Source organism: Lucilia cuprina, chromosome 4, assembly GCF_022045245.1.
Source record: "Lucilia cuprina isolate Lc7/37 chromosome 4, ASM2204524v1, whole genome shotgun sequence".
NCBI classification, from domain to species: Eukaryota; Metazoa; Arthropoda; class Insecta; order Diptera; family Calliphoridae; genus Lucilia; species Lucilia cuprina.
Window position 1 is genome coordinate 100,372,368 of NC_060952.1, and position 27,186 is coordinate 100,399,553.

Consider the following 27,186-nt stretch of genomic DNA (forward strand, 5'->3'; position numbering starts at 1 on the left):
CATATTAAAGTGAATTTATATTTCGAAACCTTAACTCGAACAGAAAACAAAAAAATATATAAAATAAAATAGCACCAAAAACAACAACAACGACAGCTAAACGAGCACAAAATAATACAAATGGAAAAAATGTACTCTACAGTCTTACAAATATACACACAGTCAGTCAGTAATACACACAGCTACTCACATTCAGGCAAACATACAAACATTATAGAAAATAAAAGAAAGAAAGAATGAAATAAACACAAAATTACTACCAGCCAACGTCGTCGAAAGAAACTACGAAATACAAACAAGCACAGCCAGCACTGAACCAACGAACCTACCATCCATCCGTCCATACACATTGTACCAGGTCTGGATAAGGGAGGGAAACGGTACGATACGGGTACACAAGTTGAAGCACAAAAAACTCTATATTTATACATACACATGTACATTTATAAATCCAAATATACATACAACACATAAAGATAGACAGACATTTATACATCTGTACATTAAAAATATATATAAAAAAACAAACGTATGTATGTACGTAGAAAATGGAAACGAACGAACTGAGCCAAACTGAAGTGAACTGAATATAACAGAGAATCTACAAATACCCACCACAACAACAAATAAAAACAAAGCAAACAAAAAGTCGATCAAGACCGATAACAAAACCTCTACTCTACACATACTTATGTATGTACACAGCTGATAATGGATTTCCAAGGCCTACGAAAAGAATATACTCTATATAGCTGATCTATTTTAATTTCGTAAAAATTCATACTATTATGAATAAATTACAAAAATTTTCAGCACAAACTCGAGTATAGATAGTGTTTATTTTCCATATTCGTCAGGAATTATGTTGAAAAGATTGCATTACTGAAATTTATTAAAAAGTACAAAATACGCAAGCAAAATTTTTAATTTCCAAAATATGTTCATTGATTGATTTAGTTTAAAGAATACAAAAAGCTTTGAACAATATTCAATACTTACTTTATTCAACAGATTAGTTCCTAATCTCTCTCCAGATGTTTTCTACTCGCAATATTATTATTTTAAGGGATAGCAAAATAATTTATCGATTTACACATGCTTTCTTGATGATAAAAGAATCGACATTTATATTTTAATTTAAAGATTGTATCTTCAGACGATTCTTATATGAGACAAGCTGAAAAAGAGCCAAATAGAAAAATGGTGTTTAATATGATTGGTAATCGTAACCATTAAACTACTTGTCAAAAAAATGTTGAAATTTTTCCAAAATTCGTCTCAAGTAATTCGTAATATTCATAATAATTTTGAATGATATATATTGATAGAAAAACGGTCTTAACTATTGGTTTTAACTTATAATACGTACTGTATACCAGGTGTAGGGTATGGAAATAAACCAACGATATAAAAACTCTGAAAACAACATAAGCCAGCAAAAAAAAAACTAAAATATTGTAATAAAAGCAGCTCTACATTGAGTAAAGCTACAACACAAGCAACGACATCGAGCGAACGAAAAATATAACGTAGTATCAACCAAGCAATCAGGGTTACCCATTATTAGTATTGAAATAAACTTAAAAAAAATTTAAATGATTGATAAAAAAATTCAACTCGAAGCTTTAATATATTTATATAAATGTTTTTAGGAGACATGCTAAATATAATAAAATATTGTTAATAGTCAAATGTATATTAACATTAAATTGTGTCACATTTATTCATCTGACTTTCCGATATTTCAGTAAATTAGGATTAATCAGCTGATTATGATATTTAGATCTTTTTCCCTTTTTTTATTTTATCAAAACTTTTGAAAATGAAAAAAAATAACATTTACAAATTTTGGGGCAACCCTTTAACCAAAACTCTGCATTGAATATATGAACAAATATACGACAAAGGGAACGAACGAACAAACTAACTTAAATAACAAACCAACCAACGAAGCAACCATCTATCCATTCATTTGCTATTTACGTACGTACGTCAGCCGACCCCAGTTTTACAGATAGAACGTCGGTCTCATCAACCAAGTAAGCCAACCAGGCAGCTATGCCAGCCAAGCAAACAACTTACAGAGCAATGTACAAACGAGCATTAATGTTAAATTTTTTTCCTTTAATTCTTTTTTTCTGTTCTTATTTTTTGTAATCAGAATAAAATGAAAACTCACTTAAGTCAGCACAGTGGGTGAAATGAAATCTACTAAACTAATAATATATAAAATTTTGAAACAATTTCCCCCAAAAATGTTGAATATGATCAACTCCTCATTTCTTTTCCGTACAAATTTTCAAAGAACGCAATTCTAATATGGTCTGAAAATAAAAATATAAGCTTCGATAGCATAGAACAATAAATGTTTAATCCTGAGACCAGATTATACCTTTCGTAAGGTTTGAGATGCACTAAGTTTAATCTAAATTTCAAACTTTATTAATAATTAATAAATCTTAGTGCAACTCTTCACGGTTTTTGTACTTTTTGTGAGAGCCGACTCTAATGATCGAACCATTAAAGTCGTCTTGATGACGGTACCAAGATCTGAATAAAAAAAACTGGAAAGTTACCTATATTTAAAGCTAATAAAGTTTTGGAAACCTAGAATGTCGATTAAGTCCTTCAATTTAGCTTTATTATTAATATTATTATGTATAAAAATGTTCATTTGTTTAATGTTCTTAGACACTGTGCATTAACATAAAATATCGCAACTTAACTAAACGTAAATGTCAAGACAGACCAGAATAAGAAGAAGCAGGAAAAATAATAATAACAAGAAGAAGAAAAATAAATAAAAGTATACGAATGAGTACAACACTGTAATATTCCCCCCAATTTTTATTATTGTTGTGCTCGAATGTTTTAAGGAGGAAATACCATTCTATACAGAACAGAACACATATTTTATGGAGCCGACCGAACGAACCATCCAACCAACTTAACTATAAGCAAGTAAACGACAATACGCCAGCACAAGAAGTGGAAGAAGGGAATTTTCTTACACACATTTATTTTTCCATACTAAAATTTTATTTTAAAAACCAGCAGTGTTCAACGACGACTACGACGGCAACAATGATGGCTGACGGGTAGAAATCGAGAAAACAACACATTGTGGCATTAGCAAAGCAATTCTCTACTCTATTCCAATATAATGTAGGAATGAACAAATGGTTGAATCATTGACAGACAGTCCGTCCGTCCGTCAGCCCGTATGACAGTCGTGGGGTCTGTTTGGCTGACAGTCTGATGTTTTGTTTATGCTTCTACTTGTATTGTATGTATTTTACAACAGAAAACAGAATTATTTTGTTTTTTCTTTCTTTTATGTTGAATTTTATATTGATGCGCAGTTTACTTCGTCCCCATTTTAGTTTGTTGTTATTTTCCTCATTTTTTCTGTGTGTGTGTTTTTGTTTATTAGACGACGATGATGATGTTTCATGGCTGTTTCATAGAACTGAACAGGCGGCAGTCGATTTTTATTATTTGTTCGCAGAGCTTTTTGCTTCAAAAGCGTATCTAAAAGCATTGCGGCAAAAAAGGAACTTTTTCGATCGATATGAAAAAGGTCGACAGGCAGCATGGATGACAGGTTGGTCGGATGATTGTACTGTTAGTTGACCAACTATATACTACTTAAATAGTGTATGTCGATAATGGCGCTTAAAAAAGCGCCAATGATATTAATACTTACATTGGTACGTAAACGTTAAGGCCTTTATTTAATGTTTGGACAAACTAATCGATGAAATAAATGTACTATTCACTAGGACACTGTTTCCCTTATAATATGAATTAAAACTTTGTTTATTTTTGTAATAATTGATTTTGATATTAACAGTTTTTGGAATACTTATATTAATAAATGACTACCTATAAACATATTGAGGAACATAGATGTTATTAAAAATGTGGTTCAAATCTTGCAAAACTTTACAAAATTAATGCTGAAATTTTCCAATTGATGTTATAATATTTTACACATAGGTTTATTGTTTTTTTTTTTTTTTTTTGTATAGAAATCTTTACCGATTTCTATACGAATTAATTTGATTACTCGACAATGCAAGACTAACATGAGTTATTCATCATTTTTGTTACTCGTTCGATCAGTTAAAAAATAAGTGTTGCAGCAAGGACTTCTTAAGAATATTTTAAAACCAAGGCGTCATCTTTGTGACTGACCAATTTGTTGGTTCAATTCCATGAAAAGCTCGTTCGATATTAGCCTTAACGAAATGGATCATTTATATATTATGTGTCCCATACTGTGTTTACATTTACATTTAACATTTTACAATAAAAAGAATAGATATGCGAGTACGCTTTTTGAGTACTTCAAGTAGTACAAATCAAAAATTCTATCAATAACCCTTTGGATATGATGATACTTTAAACTTTAGAACGCTTTATTACGAAAACCACGAAAGTTATAAGGCCCAGAATTTTTCATTATACAAGTTATACATGGAACATTAATTGTCTTGGCTGCCATACATATGGATGTTAAAGTTGTCCATACAAAATTGGAGAACTCTTGCTTTTGCAACTTCTGTGATAAGCGAATTTTAATACTTATTTTGTAAATGGGCGTGACACTTTGCACACTTAAAATTTTCAGACATACTGGAAGACACTATGAAAATGCCATAAAAACCAGTGCAGACTAAAACTATCTATACAGTCCAAACATACAAACGCACATTAATTTTTATGTATATTTTAATTTAATATTATGCAAGTAGTGGCTTCGACAAAATTTTAGGAGTTTAACCGATATATTCTTAGCAATACTAATTTAATATTTTTACATGGGAGGTGGCAGCCCACCATAGTCATATATATGTTCATATATACGTCAAAGTCGTACAAATTTTGAGGACTCTAGCTGTTGCAATTTATGAGTAATGCTACATTAAATACTTATTGAATATGTGCACGTGGAACATCTCCTTGAAATTTTAAAATAAATAATAATAATAAAAATTATCTAGACAAAAAATTATGATAATGCAAGTGATTACCAGAAAAGCGTATTATTTCATTCTGATAACATTTTACCATATGTTATAATAACTGTTGAAAACAATTTAGAAGAAGTTGGAAATTTTGCCTCAGTCGCCTTATAATGTAGAACTTGCCCCGTGGACAATCGATCTATGGAAAACACTCTCTCTGAGATACTCTTCACTTTAGAACAAGGTTTCCAAAATTGCTTTGATTTGTTTTTGGCCATAAAAGATTGGGAGGTAAGAAATGTCATAGCTAGCAATTTGTTTCATTCATTGTAGGTTGCTCTGCCTGATATTACTTAAGGGCACTTTACACGATCACACTTACGTAAAGTCAGAAGAAAAAGTAAAATCAAATTCCATCAGTATAACAAAAAAGAGAATAAAAGTCGTATGATTAATATTTTTTGTGTTTACACGATTAGTACAAAATAATAAAAAAGTAAGATGGAAACAGCTGTTTCACTTTTTTTTATATGTGTTTACATAAAAATACATCCCTGATCTAATGCGATCTGTGTGTTTTTTTAATCACTTTAAACAAATGAAGAGAGCCATACGACTATCAAATTTTCATCCGTATTCTCTCTCAAAATGTGACGGTTTCATTACATATTGCTTTTAGACGATCCCATTCGTACTCTTCTATACATAATTTTTACAGATCATATTACTTGTGTGATCGTGTAAAGCCGACTTTAGAACAAAATATCCGAAATTGGTTTGATAATTCCTTGAAGTCAAAAGATGAACTTTTTAACGCGAATCAACATGTTACCATATTAGAGGGGTGCTAGCTCACAATAGTTAATAGAAATAATCCAATGTATACCGTAAGTTTCTTTATGATCAAACCAATTTAAAATAAGTACCAGTATCGTGACCCAAGTTTGTATGAATAAAAATGAACTTAGCAGAAGTGTTAGAAATATTTTAAACCCACTTCACGATTCTTGTGAATACAATCTATAATAATTATGAGGAGGAACAAATTAATTCTGCCTAAAATGTTAATCTTATGTTTTGATTTCAGAATACTAAACAAGGTTATAACAAGTAAGATAATAATGGTAAGAGTAAGGAGCCAATGCTCTTCAATATTCTGATAATAACCAAAAAAGGATACCGAGATCAAAAAAGAAACTTAACAACAATTTGTATTTTAAATAAAATTTCCGTTTGAATCACGATATTTTAACGAATGAATCATTTTACAGTGAATCATTTAACATAAGCTTCCTGTTCCATATTTTATTAACAGAACATTTTACATACAGCACATCTGACTATTACAACTTACAAATATTTATAAGTTAAAATTGTTTAATTATACTAAAACATAGTACAACTAGATTTATAAAAGACTTTTCATATTTATCAAATAGGCTTTATTTACTTTCCCTTAAAAATGAAGTAAATCCTAAAATTGTTGAATATTTTAAATAAATTGTAGTTTTATAATACTACGATCAGTTTATTTAAATAGTAAGTAAAAAATTCTTATTTGTGTGTATGTGTGTTTCACCTGTTTCTAGGCACATTTACACAGTTCTTGTAACTAATAATTGAGTGCACATTTAACACAAAAAAGTATAAAACGCGCAAAATTTAAAATACCATTTCAACTTGCAAACAAATTAATATATGTACATGCAAAACAAAATTTAATGGTATTCGACGAAAGCGAAAAGTGCCCTACAATTTACAAGCATAGTAATGAATTTTTTGAATTAATATTATATTAAACATGTAAAACTTTTTAAATAAAAACATTCCTAGCAAAAATAAAATCTATTCCCAACACTAAACCCTGTATGTTATTTGCACACATGTACATCCATCCTCCCTAAATTCAAGTACATACTTTGGAGTAGACATTTGCGTAGGGTATTAGAGAAACCAGTGGGTGTATGGTTTGTTTTTAGCACAATAATAAACCGATACTATTCAGCGACAGTGTTGCCACAGCGCCTCCACAACAAAGCGAATTACAAAAAAAAAAAAAAAACAAAAATAACACAATACTACGTTTACCAAACACGAATTTCATAAAACACCAGTCAGTCAGAGCTAAAATACAAACAATATGAACAAAAAAACAGCAAAAATATCCAAACGGGTAAAAAAATACTCGTATAAAACAGCAATAACAACAAAAAGTCTATGCGTCATGCAATGAAACATATTCAATATTTACCATGAACGAACGTATTCGTCAGAGTGCTATTTTAAGTGTTCGAAAAACTGACACACACACTCTTACACCATACACAGATACTAACACATACTCCCTCATACATATGTACTATTTAAAAATAAAGACAATCGTAGCAAAATATTACTGCGATGGATGAACACATCTGGTCGAAATTGTCTACAGTGAAGTGAAATGTTCTAAAAATTGGTTCAGATCATCGAAGTAATTGTTCACAAATGAAACAAGTATTAAATTGGTGAAGGGCACACACACAGCACAGCAATTCAACACTAAATTAATAAAAATTTTGCCTTGATATTAGTATTAAACTTTAGAATTGTTATGAAAATAACAGCGTTTCATTTTCTCTTCTTCTTTTAAATGTTACGTGAGACTTAAGAGAACAGTCTAGGATCTTTTTTCTAATTTCAATCATTTCTAAAGCCTATTTTAAATTAAAGCGATACATGAAAATTTTGATGATTATTTCAATATTTAATACCCAGCAGTTCGACAAAGAGTCAATGCATATGAAAAAGACAGTAATTTCCACTAATAGTTAACCACCTGGATGATCGTAATACATATGTTTTGGGTCATTCTTCACGAATGTACCCTTTGTAATCGAGAATGAAGACAGTCGTCACTTTAGTGTCCTCTTTGTAAGCGGGAGCGGAGACAGTCGTCTCTTTACTTTAAGTAACCTAGAGATTATACTCTTGAAAGTAGTTTTTTTGTATTTCCGGAAGTAGGTATTTTACTTTTTTGGAGAAATGATTATTACTTTCTACTAATATGCCACAATCTGATTTACTCGAATTTATATCTTTCGGGTCAATCGTCACATTATTGTCCCATAGTATTCTAGAGATTATACACTTGAAATTTTTAAATTTTAGTTCCATTTATATCTTACCACCTGGCTGACTCCAATTCGTATGTTTTTGGTCTTTCGTCACAAATAAACTCTTTGAAAACAAGAATGAAGACAGTCGTCAATTTAGTCTTCCCTATGTAAGCGAGAGCGGAGGCAATCGTCTCTTTACTGTCTCTTTGTGGGGTGTAGAGTGACGATTGACTTTCTCGTAGGACAATCCCATGTTAAAATGGTTGGTCACCTGGGTAGTCAGGTGGCTAGGGGCCACCACAAGTGGTAGGTTAAGTAGTCAGTTCGGGATTGTCCCGTCGAACTGCTGGGTATGTACCCAGGAAAAACTTACTATGACCACCACAATTTGGTACATACGTGGTTATATACATCTAGCTTGTGCAAATTTTTAACGCTATCACTATAGCAGATGGACATGGACCTAGAGTGTACTATGTATGTATTTACTTATGGGAAATTCCATGAAAATTTAACCCCAACCGATATAGGACCTAGAGAACGTCTAAAGAACTCAATTAATTTTAAAGTAATTAAATTACTGATTCAAGATGTACGGAGTTGATTTAACTATGTCCTTCCGTCTCTCTGTGTGTCCATGTAAACCATGCTACACTCATTTGAATAAAACTCTAAATGGCCAAAATATTCAACTTTGACCACCTCTAAGTACGGCAGTTCTGGTCTACTATCCAATAGTACTAACCTTGATGTACTATTGGGTCACTTGACATGAAATCTCTCTCGAAATATCGGCAAAACTTAGTTTTATTAAAGTCTTAATGGGTGCCCTGGTAGACTTGATGGTTATGTGCTAGCCTATCAGACTGGGGATTCGATTCCCACCAAAGACCCGATGGGCTCGGTAAATTAGGTTAGAATATAGTTTGTAAATATAAGTTTATATGTTAAAGCTAATTTCGTGATGATCGGGCCTAATTTGACCTTTCAGAAAATGACTTGATGTTAAAATTTCACAGTTCAGCAGTCCGCAATAAGACCTACAACAGTTATGATTTTACGAATATCAAATGTCAGAGAGAATAACAAATATTTAAATTTATATTATAAAATTCTTGTAAATATGAACTTTGGATATTTAAAGGAAATCAGCATATCCGTTAAGTTGACACAAAATTTGTCTCAATGATATTTAAAGCAGATGAAATAAGGACCTTGGGGTGATTGCTTTTAACAACCACTCCAATTTAATACAACACTATTATTGATAAAAAAAAACTTTCCTCTTAAATTTAAAATCATTGAACATTTTTCATTAAGAAGGTGCAACACAAATGTAAAATAATTTCAATTCTTCAATTCAATTCTAAGCAAAAAAAAAACACAATTTCTACTATAAAAGAAATGAGTAGAATTAACAAAATTTAATTTTCATAGAATTTGAATTATAACTTCTCTTATATTTCTTCTTTTTTTCAACAGAAATTTGTATAATTTAAATTACAACTCTGGGTTTCAAGTACATCCTTGGATTTGTGCAAATAGTGTTGCCACGTTTTTAGCTTTAAACAATAATTTTATTTTTTGTTGAATTTAAGTATATTTTTTCTTGTTTCACCACTCGTTTATATTGGGTTAACAATTTCATCATCATTTATAAAAGCAGTACAACAAAAAAAAAATAAAATAAAAATGAAAAAATGGGAAACAAAAAATACCAACAACTACTACAAAAACGTAAAATACTGTAAGTGCTATAATCAACCAACGTGGGTTCTTTATAAAGTTGACTTAAACAGGGTGCTACATTAAATTAATGGAATTTGTCTATAACTTGAAACTTAAAACTGTTAGTTTGAAATGCTCTTTTTGTAGAATACATAGTAGAAAATTATACTAAGTATATGTACAATGTAACGTCAAAATATTAAAGAAAAAAACATATAACTGGTAAGGCTGTGTTTACACACTCATGGTCCTTATTTTTACAAACTTCAAGTTCCCGTCAAATGATCACACTTAACATACTTAGAGCCTAATGATGAAGTCAAATAAAATTATATCTGTACGTTAAAATTCAGCCCTGATCCAATGAGACTTGCTTATATAATTAAAATTTATTTCAGAAACCTATTAGACTTAAAAAATTAAGTATTTACTCCGAATTACGCCACTAGATTCTACTATCCACACTTAAATTTACGTGTCTCATCAGTGTTTTGTGTAAATTGATCATAGTATTATATCATTAAAAGGAATCATTTTTCAAAATCCTTGCAAAATTACTTATTATTTAACCTTTCCTATTGTCCTATATGTACTAACAAACATTTATTTATAAATATATGTATTACTTGACAACATTTAAGTAAAAACTAAATACATTTATAATCTCTAAAATTCGAATTGTCACACCCTGTATTTTTATATTAACAAACATATACTCGTACAAACCTAAAATACATACAAACACATTTTGTTCAATATGAAAAGCACAAGAACATGGTACATCAATTCAACTGACTGCTTGTATGCCAGTCTGACTGACTACGAAACCACCATTAATGCCACCACCACTGTAGACTTTTATCCAAATGAAATGAACATTGAAGCAGCCAACCACCCACCCATTCATCCCAACACCCAAAGTTCCATCATCAACGGCAACAGTCATACGAACTACAACCAACACTTATAAAAAATGATGATTACGACTATGAGTCGAGTCGAGTTGGCGAAGTTAACCTATTCACCATCGGAAGGTAAATAAAATACACACATATACATTTACACTCATACTAAAACTCTGACACACACTGTTACACTCACACCTACTTACACTTGCATACACAACAAAGGCAACATTTACAGGCGAATTCAACGAACCGAAAATCAAACCAAACACCCAACCACCCATCCATCCACCTCACTACAGACAAAGTGACTATAACGTGTAACCGTTGTACGTACGAAGTGACAGACTGCCGGCGAGTCATGACAGAACAACAACCGAAACCAAAAACCATACAAAACTGAATATAAGAGATATGAATGTATTCACTTTGTTATGTACATATGTATGTGTTTGGTTGTTTGTGTATGAATGTATATGTGAGGAGGTCGCAAATGGTTGTGACTCACTCACCGAAGGATACAGATGCGACTGCAGATATACAACAAGGGCAACAACAGCAACTTTAGCATCCACATCATATAATAAACCAACATCAAGCTTACACACATACCCACTCATACATTTGTAAATATATACACAGATATACATAGATACAAATGTTTGTATATATGCATGTATTTACGGCATCAGCAGCAAGGACTCGTTAAACGAAAAATACAAAAACTGAAGATATTTATTCATCAGTAAAATACACATTCTACAGTGTAGACTAATACTTGCTATTACGTTGTTGTATATTCTACTCATAGAATCTCAATCTCCTTCTGTCGCTGCCGTTGTTGCTGCTTCTTCATCTACATTTTATTTTGTTTTTTTATTTCTTCTCGTATTTTTCCATCTAAGCATTTTGCAGGAAAAATGACGATGACAATATAACTAGGATAAAAGGCGCCCAAAAATTCAACCCACTCCCATCTACTGACAGCCAACTAACAGCACAACTGAACTCAACCGAACAACCAACCAACCTTTCTAGTCATCTTCAACAATATCGCCTACAACCCCCAAAAGTCTTTCTAAGGATGAACATTCGATATCTTTTCGTTACAATATACATATAATATAAACACACTCATACATAAATAAATTCACATAGAAATTTATCCATTTAGAGAAGAAGCAGACCCCCAAAAGTATGGGTTTTAAAGACTTTTCTTATTTAAAGTTTTAGGAAATTAAAGAAAATTAATAACTATTAAACTGGGATCTAATTTTATGTATGAACTGAAATGAAAAGCTTTTGAGTCTCCATATATATACTTATTATATAACAAGTAAAAATGGCATATCGGATATATATTATTAATTACAATTGGAGAGGTCGTTTTATGGGAACATCAATCAAACCCTAAATCGCAATTAATTTCTTCAAACAAATCATTTTTGTCTAATTTTATCTCAATTTCTTTGATTTTCTATAAGAAGATTGAAACCGGTCCTCATCATTTGGGTTTCATATATGGGGGCAATGGTCAAGTACCACCGATTTTCAGTACAGCACAAACATATCTACAGGCAATTTTGGGAGAAATACAACATTTGTAAGGACCGTATTTGGACTACATATGATATATTTACAAACATGTCTGGAATATACAAGAATTTAATAAAACTTAACTTTTTTCTAGAAATACTTTCTTAAACGATAAGTATTAATGTACCTAGAAAAATTAAAAAATCTCAGAACAATATCTTAAATAATAATGCCTACTGTTTCTTCGATTATTTCTGGTCCGAAAAGCGACTTCTAGTTGTTTAAAATGTTTATATACGTTTCTTCATCTTTTTGATGGAGGGTAAAAAAAGAAATAAATACTGAAATGAAAAAACCATTCTCAGTGATAGGTTAAAAAAGAATTTACTCTTTTAAATTACATCCTGAAAGGTTTGGCTCATCTCTACCCTCTTTATTCAGCTAAGTTGAAACTAAAAGTAAAAAAACGTATATAAAAATATAAAACAGTTTTGGACGAATGCTAACTCCCTATGAAAGGATGTTGATTGAGAAAGCGCGTTAAGTAAAGATATATTTCAGAATATTTGAATAACAGGTATTTTAATTTAACTAGTGTTCTTCACTATAAATCAAATATCTACAAGAATCAATAATTTAAAACCTTTAATCTTTATTAAAGCTAGAACTTTTATAATAACATAACCGATAAAGTATTTTGCACAAACTTAAAAAGTCTTTAATACCTATAGTAGCGTACATTAAAAGACCTTTTATTAAGCATTTCCAACATCGCACCATTGTAGCAGTAGTAGCACGAGTTCTATGAGTAAATGCAAAGATGACTATAATGCGAAAACTTGAGCTGTCAGAGATACAGAGGGGGTAAAATAGAATATTATTAGATTGGGTTGTAGGGGAGGCATTGTTGATTAAATTTCTTGCACGATGCTACACAAAAATTGATGAAAATGAAAGAATATCTTTTTATATTCTATCCTATGTATCTATCTTATCCTCTTATCCTCAGTGAGTTCTAATATTCGTACGTCTACACGAGTCTGTTGGACAAATGTAAACATCGTAAAAGAAAGTACAATATACGAGAAAAAATACATTATACACACACATACATATATATGTACTTATATAACAGAAAAACATATCCAATAAGGAAAAAACTACCAGAGTGCACAAGGAGTTCTGTTGGATGCGAGAAACAAGAACGAAAAATCAAACAATAAGATATTTAATATAAACATTAGATCTGTTCAGATTTATTTAAGTTTAATTGGGTAGCAGGATCGAAATAAGAAACCGTTAATAAGTAAATATGTTTTCAAATCGATATTAAATTAACAATAAATTTATTTGAAATAAAAAAACTTCACTTTTATAGGGGCACTTCTAATAAACACTCAAGCACTAAGTATGGAAGTGTGTGTGTGTATGTGTATGTACAGTTAAGGATGTTCGTCAGAGATGTTTTATTATTTTACTGTAATTTTTTTCCTTCGTTCATTCATTTGTTCTTTCTTTCCTCTTTTTTTATTATTTGTTTCAGTACTCGGTATTAGAAATGAAATGAAATATAACGGAGGAGACAAAAGATCTTTAAAAAAGTACGTTAGAAATTTAAACAATTTAAATAAATTTATAGAACAGTTACTCATAGTTTTCAAAGTTAAATATTGGCCTTAATGAATGAATATGCGTAAACTTTTTATGTATAAATGTATGAGTATTTTAAAAGTGTAAAGGAATTAGTAAATGAATAATAAAATAACATTTTCTAATGGAAATGACACAATTTGAATAGACTATTTCGAATATAGATTTCTAGAAATAGTAGTAATAATATATAAATGGCAATTGTTACCAATTTTATCGTTTGTATTATGTTTATCGAAATACGATATTCAACAAAGAAATACAGTTATTAGGCCCTGATAGTTTGATGATGTAAATATTATACATTAATTTAAATCCATTCTTTATTATTGGAAAATTTACTACCAATTTGTCTTGAAATCAGACTCCTTAACATTTTCAGAATCAATTTTACGGATGAGGGATGCAAAACTACGAACTGTGTTTTATAAACCTTTGACACGTTGTTATAAATAAAGCCCTTAATATATAAAATATAAAAAAATTATATTTCATCGGAAATTCCGAAACTGCAAACGAATAATATCTAAAAATGTTAATGCGCAAATCTCTTCATTTCTTTGATGGTTCAGAATTTTGATATTAAGTTTAAATAGTTCTGAAACGTTCTTGAAGAGATGATGTTTTTCGCAATTAAATGTACCTTTGTTTACTTCTATTTAAGAAATATCCAAAACAAACAAGTTTAAGAGTTATGAATATAAAAAGCAATTTTTGGAATTAATAAAATATTTATTTATTATACCCCACATCACCTAATTGAGGAAGTGGTATGTTGAAAAAATACCACCCTAACTAAAATCAAAAACATTCTGTATTTTCATGAAAAACTTGCCTTCAAACTACAGGTCGCAATTTTAAAGATTATTCGATAAATATTTTAATTACCTTTGACCCAAAGATAAATTTTGTTGATTTTACTTGATATCGGTTATTTCAACTAATAATTACGGCAAATACACTATTATCACTACAACAATCGGCGCAACTACGGCCTTAACTATAAGTCTAGAGAATCTTCTTAATAATCGGATATAAATTAACCCTATCTCCCATACAAAGTTCTCGCAGAAAAATTGCTTTAACCTAACACAGTGGTATTGATATATAAAGGAGGGAAATAATTCTGTAGAAGTGATGAAATTTCACATACGTAAAAAAGGAGTGTTGACAAGTTAAGAATATAAATTTAGACTTTATGGGACCACCGGAGCATAGACAGATATCTGCAAAATACTTTTCTAAGACAAAAAATTAACACATATAAAATTTACTCATCAAGCTACCAATTATCTCGTATAGCTTTGGAAATATTCGAATTTGAAAATATATTTTTTAACGTTTAACCGACCCTACGAAAGTTTATTGATATCAGCGGGTCCAATTATATTGTTTAAAAATCATGTCTGCGTCCGAAATATGTATATATGTATGTATGTATGTATGTATGTATGTATGTATGTATGTATGTATGTATGTATGTATGTAGAGGAGTATCTATAAATTATGTACATTGCAATATAATTGGCGCTTAATACTTAAAACCAAATTGAATATCCCCTTTTTCATACCTTGCATACAAAAAATTAACCTAATTTCTCTTTCATAAAAAACATTGAAATTAAAAAAAAGAAACTCTAATAAAAATTCTAATTTTTAAACAATCCTCCAGAGTTTTTAACAAGACAATCATAAAAAAATCACACAAACAAGACTCTTTAAATGGCAATGAAAATCAGTCATGAAGTACAAATAAATTAACATTCATGCATATTTACATTCATTCATTTATACATACATAATTACATTTTTAGTTAGAATATCCATACGATTTCATTTGCAAAAAAAAAATATACAAATAGAAAAAGAACTTTCCCTTTAGAAGTAACCAAAAAGGAAAACGATGAAATGCAACAGCTCGTTTTGTATCGCTTTTGGTACTTTGATTTTTGTTGAATTTTATTTATTTAAATGTAAAATGATGACATTTTATAACATTTAAGTGCAACATGCTTTATTTACTATAAAGATTTATCATATGTTTTGTAAGGATGTGCACAACGGTATGTGTGAGTGTACATATGTATTTTTGCGATTTTAAATAAACAAACATTCTACGAATGCTTGTGTAGTTAGTTGGTTGTTTGTTAGTTGGTTTGGTTGATATTGTTACTCGTACTTGTATTGAAAGTTTTTAGCTCAGTGACCTATTTAAGTTCAGACTCAAGGATTTGCAATATCCTTCAAATAAGCGTAGAAACAACACTAGTAACGACAACAACAAAACAGCAGCAAAAACAAAAACGCCACTACCATCAGTCAAATATGAACGGAGCACGCAGCAAATTCTTAACATGAAAACACATACATATATTCAGACTTTGTACTTACATAAATGTAGACGAATATATGTACATACATATCTAAGTACACAGATACGTATGTACGGATATTCGTAGAAGTAATGTGGTGTTTATATGTATGCAATTTTTGTTACAAATATGAACGCACTGCCAGACACTAACAAAATACATACTTATAAACAGACATACTCATATACATATATTGACTTGCATACAAACTCACGAATCCACACATCTTAATGTTTGTTTGTTTATATGTATGTATATTTGTGTAAGTATGTATATGTATATCTATAGGTGTTTGTATCGGTGTGTACATTTTAAGTCTGAGAATATTTTAGTGCTCCTACTACAATCCTTTATGCTGATGATGACGATGGTGATGCTGGCTGACATACAAATATGCGAAAAGTAGCAACAACAACTACTACTACTCTACAATAACATTTAGCCTGTCGAACGTAACATGTTAAACAAATATAGACAGTAGTCAGCCATTCAATGAACCAACCATCCAGCCATCCATTTAACCAGCCAGCCAGTCAGTAGACATGCATGCATACATCCATGCATACAAACAGTCTTCCATATATACATACATATGTACATTTAAATGTTCTCGTCGTATTTAAATTAGTACGTGAAGTTGTTCTTGTTGTAGGCCGCCTGCATTATTTGGCCAAAAACAGAAAAGAAGAAGGATAAAAAGACAGACAGACCGTATGAGATCCTTTATATTGCCTAACAAAACTCTTTGATTGTACCCATCGTAAAATATTTGCGTCGTCTACGCACCTTAAATGATTTTAACAGTGAAAGTGTTTTCGATTTTTTCTTTACAGCCATTAAATTTTTGGTAGAAAAATGACAAAAAAATTACAAAGATTGTAAGATAAAAGAACAACAAAGAAAAAGTTATGAATGGAAATTAGGGAATTAGTTATCCTGAGAAATGATTGTGATTCTATCATGATTGATAGATAGATAGATAGATAGATAGATAGATAGATAGATAGATAGATAGATAGATAGATAGATAGATAGATAGATAGATAGATAGATAGATAGATAGATAGATAGATAGATAGATAGATAGATAGATAGATAGATAGATAGATAGATAGATAGATAGATAGATAGATAGATAGATAGATAGATAGATAGATAGATAGATAGATAGATAGATAGATAGATAGATAGATAGATAGATAGATAGATAGATAGAAACACCCTTACATTTAAGAAACACCCTTACATTTATACATTTGGTATATACAATGTATGTAACATTTTATTTCTTTAAGTCTGACTGTAAATTGTATATTGTCTAGGATTTCACCTCTTAGCCACATGGACAACATGTCGTATACGTGTTTAATTTGATAAACAAAATTTGCACACAAGTTAAACAGCGAAATAATGTTTATATGCAAAACTGAAAGAAAGAAAAAAGGAAATCCTAAACTTTTCTAAGTTATGACATCATCTGCATCATCATTATTATCAACAGCCATCATCATTGGCATGATTTTCAGCCGTTATATTAACTCATAGGTATATACATACATAAATACATACATATATATGTTTTTGTGTATGTATAGAAGTAGTATGTCTTGTCACAGAATTTGTCATGATTTTCAGTTTTGTTTACGTTTTTAGTAGACTCGTAACTATACAACAACAGCAACAACAAAAGGTGAGCTTTTTCCTTGATTTGCCAACAGCTATTAAATCCTTTCTTACCATTTTTTTTTTTGGTTTATTTTTTATTTTTATTATTACAACATGTATCAATGTATCGACAGGCAGAAGGAAATATAGACAGACAGCAGCAGTTGCTGTTATGTTGTTGCTGTTGTGTTAGGTTGGATACATAGATACAATTTAAAAACGCAATGTTACTGCTGCTGCTACTTAATGTTATTTTTGTTGTAGTTGGTTCATTCATTTATTTTGCATTTTTTTCACAGTTTTTTTTTTTCTTTTACATTTAAGCAATGACGGTTTATATAGCCTGTGTTAGCAGTTGTAGCAGCAGTAGCAGACAATTGACGACCTTGACTTTTTTGTGTTTTGTTTAATGTGATGATTTTTACGTTTCGTTTAATTTTTTTTTATTTATTTTTCTGTGTTTTTTATTTTTGTTTGGTTCGTTTTATGTTTGAAAGTATGCCACCATTCAGTCAGCCAAAACAAGCATTCATCATTAGTCAATGAGTTGCGTTTGAGCCGTATTAAGTAAATTTATGTACGAGTACAATCAATATTAAGTTTAGTGAACAATTGAAGAAGAACAATGCTCAACAATATCGTACATACAATCAGACATACATACAACATATCCATTCAACTTCTTTCTACCAACCATTCACTTTAGAGTAAAATTTTTCATTAGCACTATTGGTTTTTATTTTGTTTTCCTTTTGAAAGGCGTTATAAAAAATATATGTATAACTTGTCATTCATTATTATGTGTGTTGTTGATTTTATTTGTTGCTCTTACTAATTTTATTGTTTTTTTATTTTAAGGGTAAAAATATTAACAAGTGGTTTTTAAAGGTTGTTAAAATTTAAGTCCTTTTTATTTATTTTTAAAAATCATCAATAAGTCTAAATATTATAAAGGAGTTAAAGTTAACTATTTCTTAGTTAATGTATGTTTTTATTTGTATTCCTTTATTTTGTGTAATTAATTAAATCAGTACTTCCTATGTACTTGTTTGAATTTTTCGTAAAAAATCGGGGTTTTTACTTTTTGGTTTTGGAATTTTATTTATATTGTATATTCTGAGAATCTTTGAAGTGTTATCCCTGCCCGTTTGTTTGTACGAAAGGCCCTGGATTGAGTAAACATTTTGTATAAATATTTTGTTTGATATAAACACTTGTGATTAAAAAAACACTCGAAATATCGGAAACATTATGTATCTTATCACTATCTGTATATTTTATGATTTTGCCATAACTTCTATTTTATTATTCTTTACAAAAGTTATTTCAACCAGCAGAACAACTTCAGATTAAGCCGGAGATTTCGAAAACGGGACTATATCAGTTTAATAATAATTATTTCATTCAAAGTTCAATATATATTTTCAAATCCTTATCATCAATTACTTTAATTACAATGCAAGAGGTTTAAATGCTAAAAGCTATTTTAACACGGTGATGTCATCGGAGGCAAGAACTTACAACAATCGCTTACAAGTAATTAGAGAAATCATTGAATGTAAATCGTAAATCTATTTTTTAACGCAAAAACCTGGTAGTGACTTTTTCTTACTCAACAAGATACTTTTCAATGACAACTACTTACTACCTGCATAACTTAGAAGATATTATAGTAAAGACTTTCTTTTAATATATAAAAGTATAGTAAGAACTAAGGTTTACAAAAAAGAAAATTAAATTTGTATTCTCACTGTCTCATTTTTGGTATTAAAAAACAAAACAACTTACTTAACAACTACTTTGTAAGCGAAATTACAAGAACTTCTTTACCTCTCTATTTGTTAGCGAGTGTGGTAAAAACTTGCCTCTAATGACATCACCGTGCTAAAGTAATGAGTTGAAATGCTAATAAAGAAGCATCATTACTTTTCATTGTAAATGGGTAGAAATAATGATGTTTACACATTCGCCATATAACTCTTTTATAAAAATATTCATTTAATAATAAATGTCCTTAAAATAATCCATAAATTCAACATAAATTTTGAAAAAGTATTGAAAAATCATTTAAAAATATAAATTCTTGAGGTCAGAGTTAAGCATACTTTCTGTGCAATGTTCCTTTTAAAACAGCAAAACTTGGGCCGTGACAAAGGTCCATATATACATAAGGTTGTATATTTATACGATATTCATAGCAGTCAAAATGTTTTATAAACATATAAAAAACAAATTGAAGTCTTAAAACATTCTGCCCAAGTTAAATAATTTAAGATTTTTAATTAAATTAATAATATAAAATAACTAAAATAAATATACCTTTGATCACTGAAAACAATCTTACTATATTACCATTTCGTTTCATATTGAATACGTAATTTTTTTCTCCGTCAAACTTTGCATGCGACAATAGTAAATTCTTAACTACTGTGGTTTAAAAATGAATATTGGATTTTATATTAAACAAGGATAATGATGTTGATAATAAGTTAAAGTTGAATCAAAAAAAAAAAAAAAATAAAAGAAGGGAAAAGAAATGTTTCAAACTAAAAATGTTTCCATACGATCGTACACAAAATGTGGTGGTAGTAACTCAAATTAAAGCATCAACATCAACAATGTATTATTGCAACTTTGTAAAGTACATGTTTGACGCCTGCGCCAGAATAGTCCCCATATATGAAAATAATGCCACACGAACACATCTACCACATTTACTGCTACATAAATACATATGTACATATATACAAACATACATGACATATGTGTAAAAAGATAATAGTAGTGTGCCACCACCAAACATATACATACATGTAACACATACATACATTAGTCTTTACCAAGGAAAACTCTACAGAAATAGAATCCAAAAACATTTAAACAGGTTTAATTTTTTGTTTTTACCATATTCTAGAATCAGAGCTGTGGTATGTACTTTGCAGATCTTTTGCCTATTCACATATAATCTCTAAAACTGTGAATCTTTAAATGAGGTTAATAGAAAGTGATATTTATAAAGTTTTAGCTAAAACAGTTTTAAATTCTTAAACTGTTTGGGTTGCCCCTTCTCGTTTCAAAAGCCTCTGTATTAATTTAAGTCTTGTTATTGTTTTTGTATTTTGCTTATACACAAAAGTTGAAAGTTTTTTTTTTTGTTTTCTTACAACCAACTGCATGGATAAAATATTTTTCTATATGAGTCCTAGTAAAAGCAAAAACTAATATGTTATTACTCATTTGCGATAAAAGGATCTTAACTCATAAAAACTTAGTTTACTCTTAACTAGCATTTATTTCTAAGTTTAAAAAAAAATTTTGAAAATAGTTGAAACCTAAAAAAGAAAAATACTTTTTTAAAGGATTGAATCCAAAGAAGAAACCTTTATTGGGCTCTCATGATATAACAAGTTGTATGCAAAAGTTATCTTAAAGCTCCTTAAAAATGGCAAAAAAAACTGGATTTTTTATTACATGATATCTGAAAAGCCTGATGTGATGGACAGATTCTGATGCTGAATATTATGTTTTTCTGGTTATAAAATGCAGTAAAACTAGTGAAATGTTTAGGTCCATTCTCAACACATAAACTATTCAGTAGTTTTTATTTATGAAAATACTACAAATGTTGAGTTACGAAGTTCTTGAATTTAACCATTAATATCTAAAATTTCATGTATATTAGAACGGCTCACACTAATTGGGAACCAAAATTGTATTTGTATAACCTTTCTCAAATTTACTTTGCTTAGTTTTGTGATGGTCCAAAACTAATCCAAATATATGTAAATAACATACATACTGGTAATACTGATCAAAATAAACATAATTCATGCTTGCATTACTACTTCAGGATCATGAATTTCAATAAAGTTTATAGGATGAAGTTTTGAGATTATCATAATCAATCCTGTACTCCAGCTTCTAACAATCAATGCTAAATGACAAATATTTTGAGACCACTAATTTTTGAGTCCTTCTAATGTATATACATATACATATTTTCATATACATGCATATGTTTGTGTGTGTGTATTATATTTACATACGAGTTGTACAGCATACTTCGTCAGATAACTGTTTATACACTTTTAAAAATGAACATTCAATTTTTTTTTAACATGATCAACGGATATACTTTCCATTTCCCAAAATCATATCTCAAGACTTAAGCAAATTTCCATGTTCATTAGCATTTTGCCCATTTCCAATATCAAATAGTTCTGATAAAACATAATATTTTGAGTAATTTCAATTAACATTTTTATCAGAGCTAAAATACCTTAGAATGTCACAAGATCCCAAAATATTTCACTCATTTTCACAGGATACTCTTTAGTAATTTTACAAAAATAAATTAATAAAATTTTCTTCAAAACAGATTTTTTAGAACTATAAAATTTTCACAATTTACCATCTTATAAAGTTCATATACATTTTAGAAATAGATTTAGTCTGTATTGGGTATATGCAATTTGTAATATTTTTCCTAAGTGTACAATTTACTCAAATACATTAAATTAAACGAGTATGCATACGTATGTATAGCTATAAATCAAATACATATACTTGTATCTACGTTTCTATGTTTGTTAATATCTATGGATGTATGTCTATATATATAATTATGTGTACAGGGTTAAACAAAAATAAACAACCTGTTTCTAAACCACACCATTACGTTCAATGTTAGAAAATTGCATTTACTTAAGGCTTATTCGTTACTATACACCCTGTATTAAAGTCCTCTCTGTAAATATACTCACACATTTATGGTTTTCTAAACTTAAAATAACCGACAAAGAATGTTGAGTTTTTAGTTTTACGACATTTGATTACTTTCGAAATAATAACGGATTGTTATATGTAGATGCATTGACTTATTAGAATTTAAGTATTAAAATGTGGTTAGATCAGTTGTTGGAAACAAAATTTTAGTGAAATTGAATGATTTTATAGGCTAATCTGTGATTTGGTAAAGAAACTCATATCAGAAGATCAATATGTTCGTATTAGGCAAGATTTGTTTGGTACTTTTTGGCATAAATAACTAGACCTATTCGTAGACTAGTTAATAGATTGGTCGAGAGACAGCGAAAAAAAACTACTTAATAGACTTAGCCATAGACTGGTCTATATATTATTTAATAAAGTATACCAGACAATATTCCGATATACAGACTAGTCGATAGACTGGGCTAAGGACTAGTCTTTAAGTATGTAGATTAGTTAAAATGAGTTGCAGTTTTTCTTAGTACTTAGTACTTTTTAATTATAAAAACGGTACTCTAGTCAAATTCGTATGATTGCATTAAGCTGGCATTTAAAAAAAAAATGGAATCATTTAACATATGATTTTTCCTACACTTTTTATTGCATAAAAAGCATACAATATAGATTAAAATAAAATAATCGCGTCTAACCAACAAAAAGAAAAAAATAATAATCACTCATACAACCCGTAGGCCATATTGAATTTTTTTTATTTCTCAACATGAACTACGGGAGGTATGAGTAATTTTTATTAAACTAATGAAAATTTATCGCTGAAAATTTTAGGTTATTTTAATGTCTTAATTTATTTCCGAATAGTTTATAAATCAAAATTAGTTTGAAATAAATTAAAAAAATTAACAAAAAATTCAAATTTCAATACTAAAATTTTAAAATGAAAAAAGAAAAAAATGAATTCTTTAAATATTTTATTAAAAAAAAAAAACTTATAATTTGAGTATATCGGAGTAAAGCCCGATCATCATCATCTGCAACATCGTCCGTTTCCATTGCCAGCATACAATAGTGTATTTTCGTATTGTTGGTGATTATACTGAATGCCCAACAATGTACTTAGGTTGCCATAGAACGACTAACTAACAACGATTCTTTCTAACGGATAATAAGAGAATGGAATTTGTGGTGTATGACGCAGCTCGACGTCTATTCAACAAAAACAACCATGACAAAAAGGATATTTTTTATGTATAACTGTTAATGGGTGTATGTGTGGAAAGAAATATAAATTTGCGCACAAAATAACAACAACGACACACTATACTTAGTTGGGATTTCAACAACAATAACAAAACAAACTTAAATCTGTAGGTATTAAAGAATTACAAGTGTGCGCTACTATTTTGAATTGAAATATGAAAATTATAAAACGGGATTTTAATAAAAAAATATATAAAAAATAATATTTTCTAAACAACTAGACCCTTATTATGATATAATAAATAGCGAAATCCTTAAATTTAATTACACAATATTAATATATGATAGCTACTCAGGAAACGGTCAAAAAAACTTCTAGAGATTTTCGTTTTATTCGTAATCTTAGAACATATTTGAGTTTAGAACCCAAAAATTGAAATGTTGTGTTTTCGTATTCGTATTAGAACTATACATTTCTTTGAAAATTGTTTGGTAATTCGTAGATATAAAAGAAATACTAGCAAACTTTAACAAAAACAGATAAAATACATACATATAAAAATGTACACACATACATATACATATATACATAAATACAGATACAATGGGACGAATGTATGTATATAATCATACCACTCACACACACACGCCCATACATACATTTAATATTTGTAGGCTGCTACATACCACGCAAACTGTATACTGACTCGTCGTATGTAGTAAACAACTGTGGCAGTGTCATGAAGATTTCGTTGTAGAATGAACACTAAACGAATACATTACCATCATTGTAGTTGTACGAGTAGTTTGTTTGTGGGTCGATTTGACGTTTCCCCCCATTATTCAAACGGTCGGTCGGTACGTCGGTCGGTCGTTCATTAAATTTTTCTGTCATTGCGTTTATTTTGCAGTTTTTCTGTATTTTTTTTTTGTTGTTTTTATTGTTGTACTGTTTGTTTTTTGTAATATCAGAGTATGCTCACAATTTTGCTTCAGTAGTCAGACTGAGGACTTCGAATGCCAAGTACTCTATGTAGTTTGGATCGGTTGCCTGTTAACTCACACACACACACACACCACAGTACATACTCATGCCAGTTCACGTACTTCGTACATACGTTAAGCTTTAGCTTTACTTTACTCTGTAGCTGTAATTTGGCTGGAAAAACTTCGTCACCATGCCATGACACACCATACTCCACTGCCATACCATTACCACCAATCTCCAATCCTCAGCATCGTAGTTTTATATCGTCGTCGTTGTTGCTGTTATTGTCGTCATTATATGTTGCCATTGTTTGTTAGTAAATACTTTGAAAAGTAATTGGAAGGAGACAGTGGGGGCAAGGCAAATGAAGAATGTATTTTCCAAAATGAGCGCATGTACAAAATGAAACGAACTCCAAATGGAGATTTGACATTACGGCAGTTATTTCGTTAATTTGACGGGCGTTCGATCGGTCGGTCTGTCATTTGGTCGTTCAAGTATGACAATTCAGTTTGACAATGACTACCAAGAGGAGGATTAAGCAAATATAAGTATGTATGTATGTATGTATGTATGTATGTATGTATGTATGTATGTATGTATGTATGTATGTATGTGTATACATAATTAAATGTGTGTGTGTGTGTATTTACTCGAACATCAATTTTCAACTTGTATTATACATATGCATGTTTGTATGTATATAATCACGTAAATTCATACATAATATATATATATATATATATATATATAGGTTTATATACACATACATATACATACAATTCACACAAATAGAAACATGAATATACATATGTATATTTTAGATGATTTTATATTGGTAACACTGATTTCAAAAATACCTTATCCTTCGACATTATTAAGTTCAGCAAATTCTTTTAATTTGGTTTTATAAAAAATGTTTTAGTATCACTAAATTTTATATAAATTTTTAAAGTATTACACGCTTGGCCTCTGACATTTTTAAATATTAAACATTAAAAGAAAACTGCTGTAGGGTGCATGATGGTTTAAAACCAAGACAACAAAATTCGATAAAGCTACATACAGTAAACCCTCAGTAAAATTAAAAAAAAAACTTTTTGTGAGCTTTGGTCCTACCCTTAGGACCATAGTAATTTCATAATCGAGTAAAATTTATCGACGTTAGGACAGAAACGTATTTTCTATTCGAAAGTTTATTCTATTACAACAATTAACCCCAATGAAAATTTCTCAAAAAATTTTAAAAATATGAAATTGTGTTCAGGTTTCAGATTTCACTTTCTTCTATATAATTATTAGTACAATATATCGAGGTCTCTCCGTAGTGGCCTAGTAGTAGTTATGTATATGTACAAATAAGTATACACAATCATTTAATGCTTCTTTCTCGTACGGTACGTTATGAAACGAAAATCGTTCATACACCCAACTACTGCTACTCTAACAGCAAAAAGCGACTAAGGCAAAGAAAAAAAATTATATATGTTGTATGTACATATAATTTTTTTGTTTTGATTTTTAGTTGTGCAAAAAAAATCCAGTGTGAACTCTGCACTTCAAGATACAACATGAAATTCAGCGCTTTAGCGCAAAATCATTTTTTAAGCTTCAGTACGATATATTCTAAGCAAAAAAATACGTAAAATGCGTATGAAATTCCAAGAAATAAATAAAATCGTTTTCACATTTTACCGTTGGCAAATGATATTAAGACTTAAAATGTAAAACATTCTAAATTCACTGAAAACATTAGAAACAATGCAAAAATTATTAATAAAAAGACTGACTGTCTTTGCATAAATTATTTAATGAAGATGAATGTATAGTGAGTGAAAGATTGCTTAACGATTTATTAATAATAAAATTAATTTAATAGCGTTTTTGATTATAGACACTAAATAGTAGAAAGCAGCAAATTAAGCCCGATTTTTTTATAAATAAAAAATACATTTTCATACCAAATTTTAACAAAAATAAAATAGTTTAAAATGTTGACTGGACCAAAAGTAAGTACTAAAGAAATATTTTAAGCCTTATTGAAAATTATTTATGTAAATTAGGCTAATAACTAAAATATATTAAATCAAAACAAATATTCCTTAAGTTTAAGTAAAAAATATATACAAAATAGCCAAGCAACCAACCAACCACATGCAAATCCACTTTAAAGTGGTATGAATTGTGAAAAGTAGATGAAGAAAATAATATAAAAAATGCATTTTCTAAATAGCGGCACATTTTTCTATAGTTTGTTTTGATTCTCGTTATTTAGCATCGTTTTTCTTTTCAGTCACGCACACACTTAAACTTACACTCATACATATCTTTAAAGTACTCATACAA

At 29.5% G+C, this 27,186-nt stretch overlaps 2 protein-coding genes and 1 long non-coding RNA gene across 4 annotated transcripts in view; 2 read left to right on the top strand and 1 right to left on the bottom strand.

Annotated features, from left to right (window-relative positions):
- Window positions 1-815: 815 nt before the first annotated feature.
- The window catches only part of LOC111690305 (metallo-beta-lactamase domain-containing protein 1), a 71,930-nt gene continuing 45,559 nt past the window's right edge, over window positions 816-27,186 (bottom strand). Inside the window, exons 3-4 of the mRNA XM_023452773.2 lie at window positions 1,000-1,177; window positions 816-882 (exon numbers count right to left, since the gene is read on the bottom strand). The gene's annotated coding sequence lies outside the window, so the exon portion shown is untranslated. The remainder of the gene's footprint in view (window positions 883-999; window positions 1,178-27,186) is intronic.
- Window positions 2,693-3,807, top strand: LOC124419709. Of its 2 annotated transcripts, none has more exons than XR_006940768.1 (2): window positions 2,693-3,286; window positions 3,363-3,807. It is a non-coding gene; the product is annotated as an uncharacterized LOC124419709 (long non-coding RNA). The 2 variants fall into 2 exon arrangements; XR_006940769.1 differs by having other exon boundaries at window positions 3,384-3,807.
- Window positions 26,385-27,186, top strand: part of LOC111690304 (mucin-5AC) — a 42,887-nt gene continuing 42,085 nt past the window's right edge. The window contains exon 1 of the mRNA XM_046950155.1: window positions 26,385-26,849. Within this exon, the coding sequence (XP_046806111.1) occupies window positions 26,832-26,849 (18 nt within the window). The 5' untranslated portion in view covers window positions 26,385-26,831. The remainder of the gene's footprint in view (window positions 26,850-27,186) is intronic.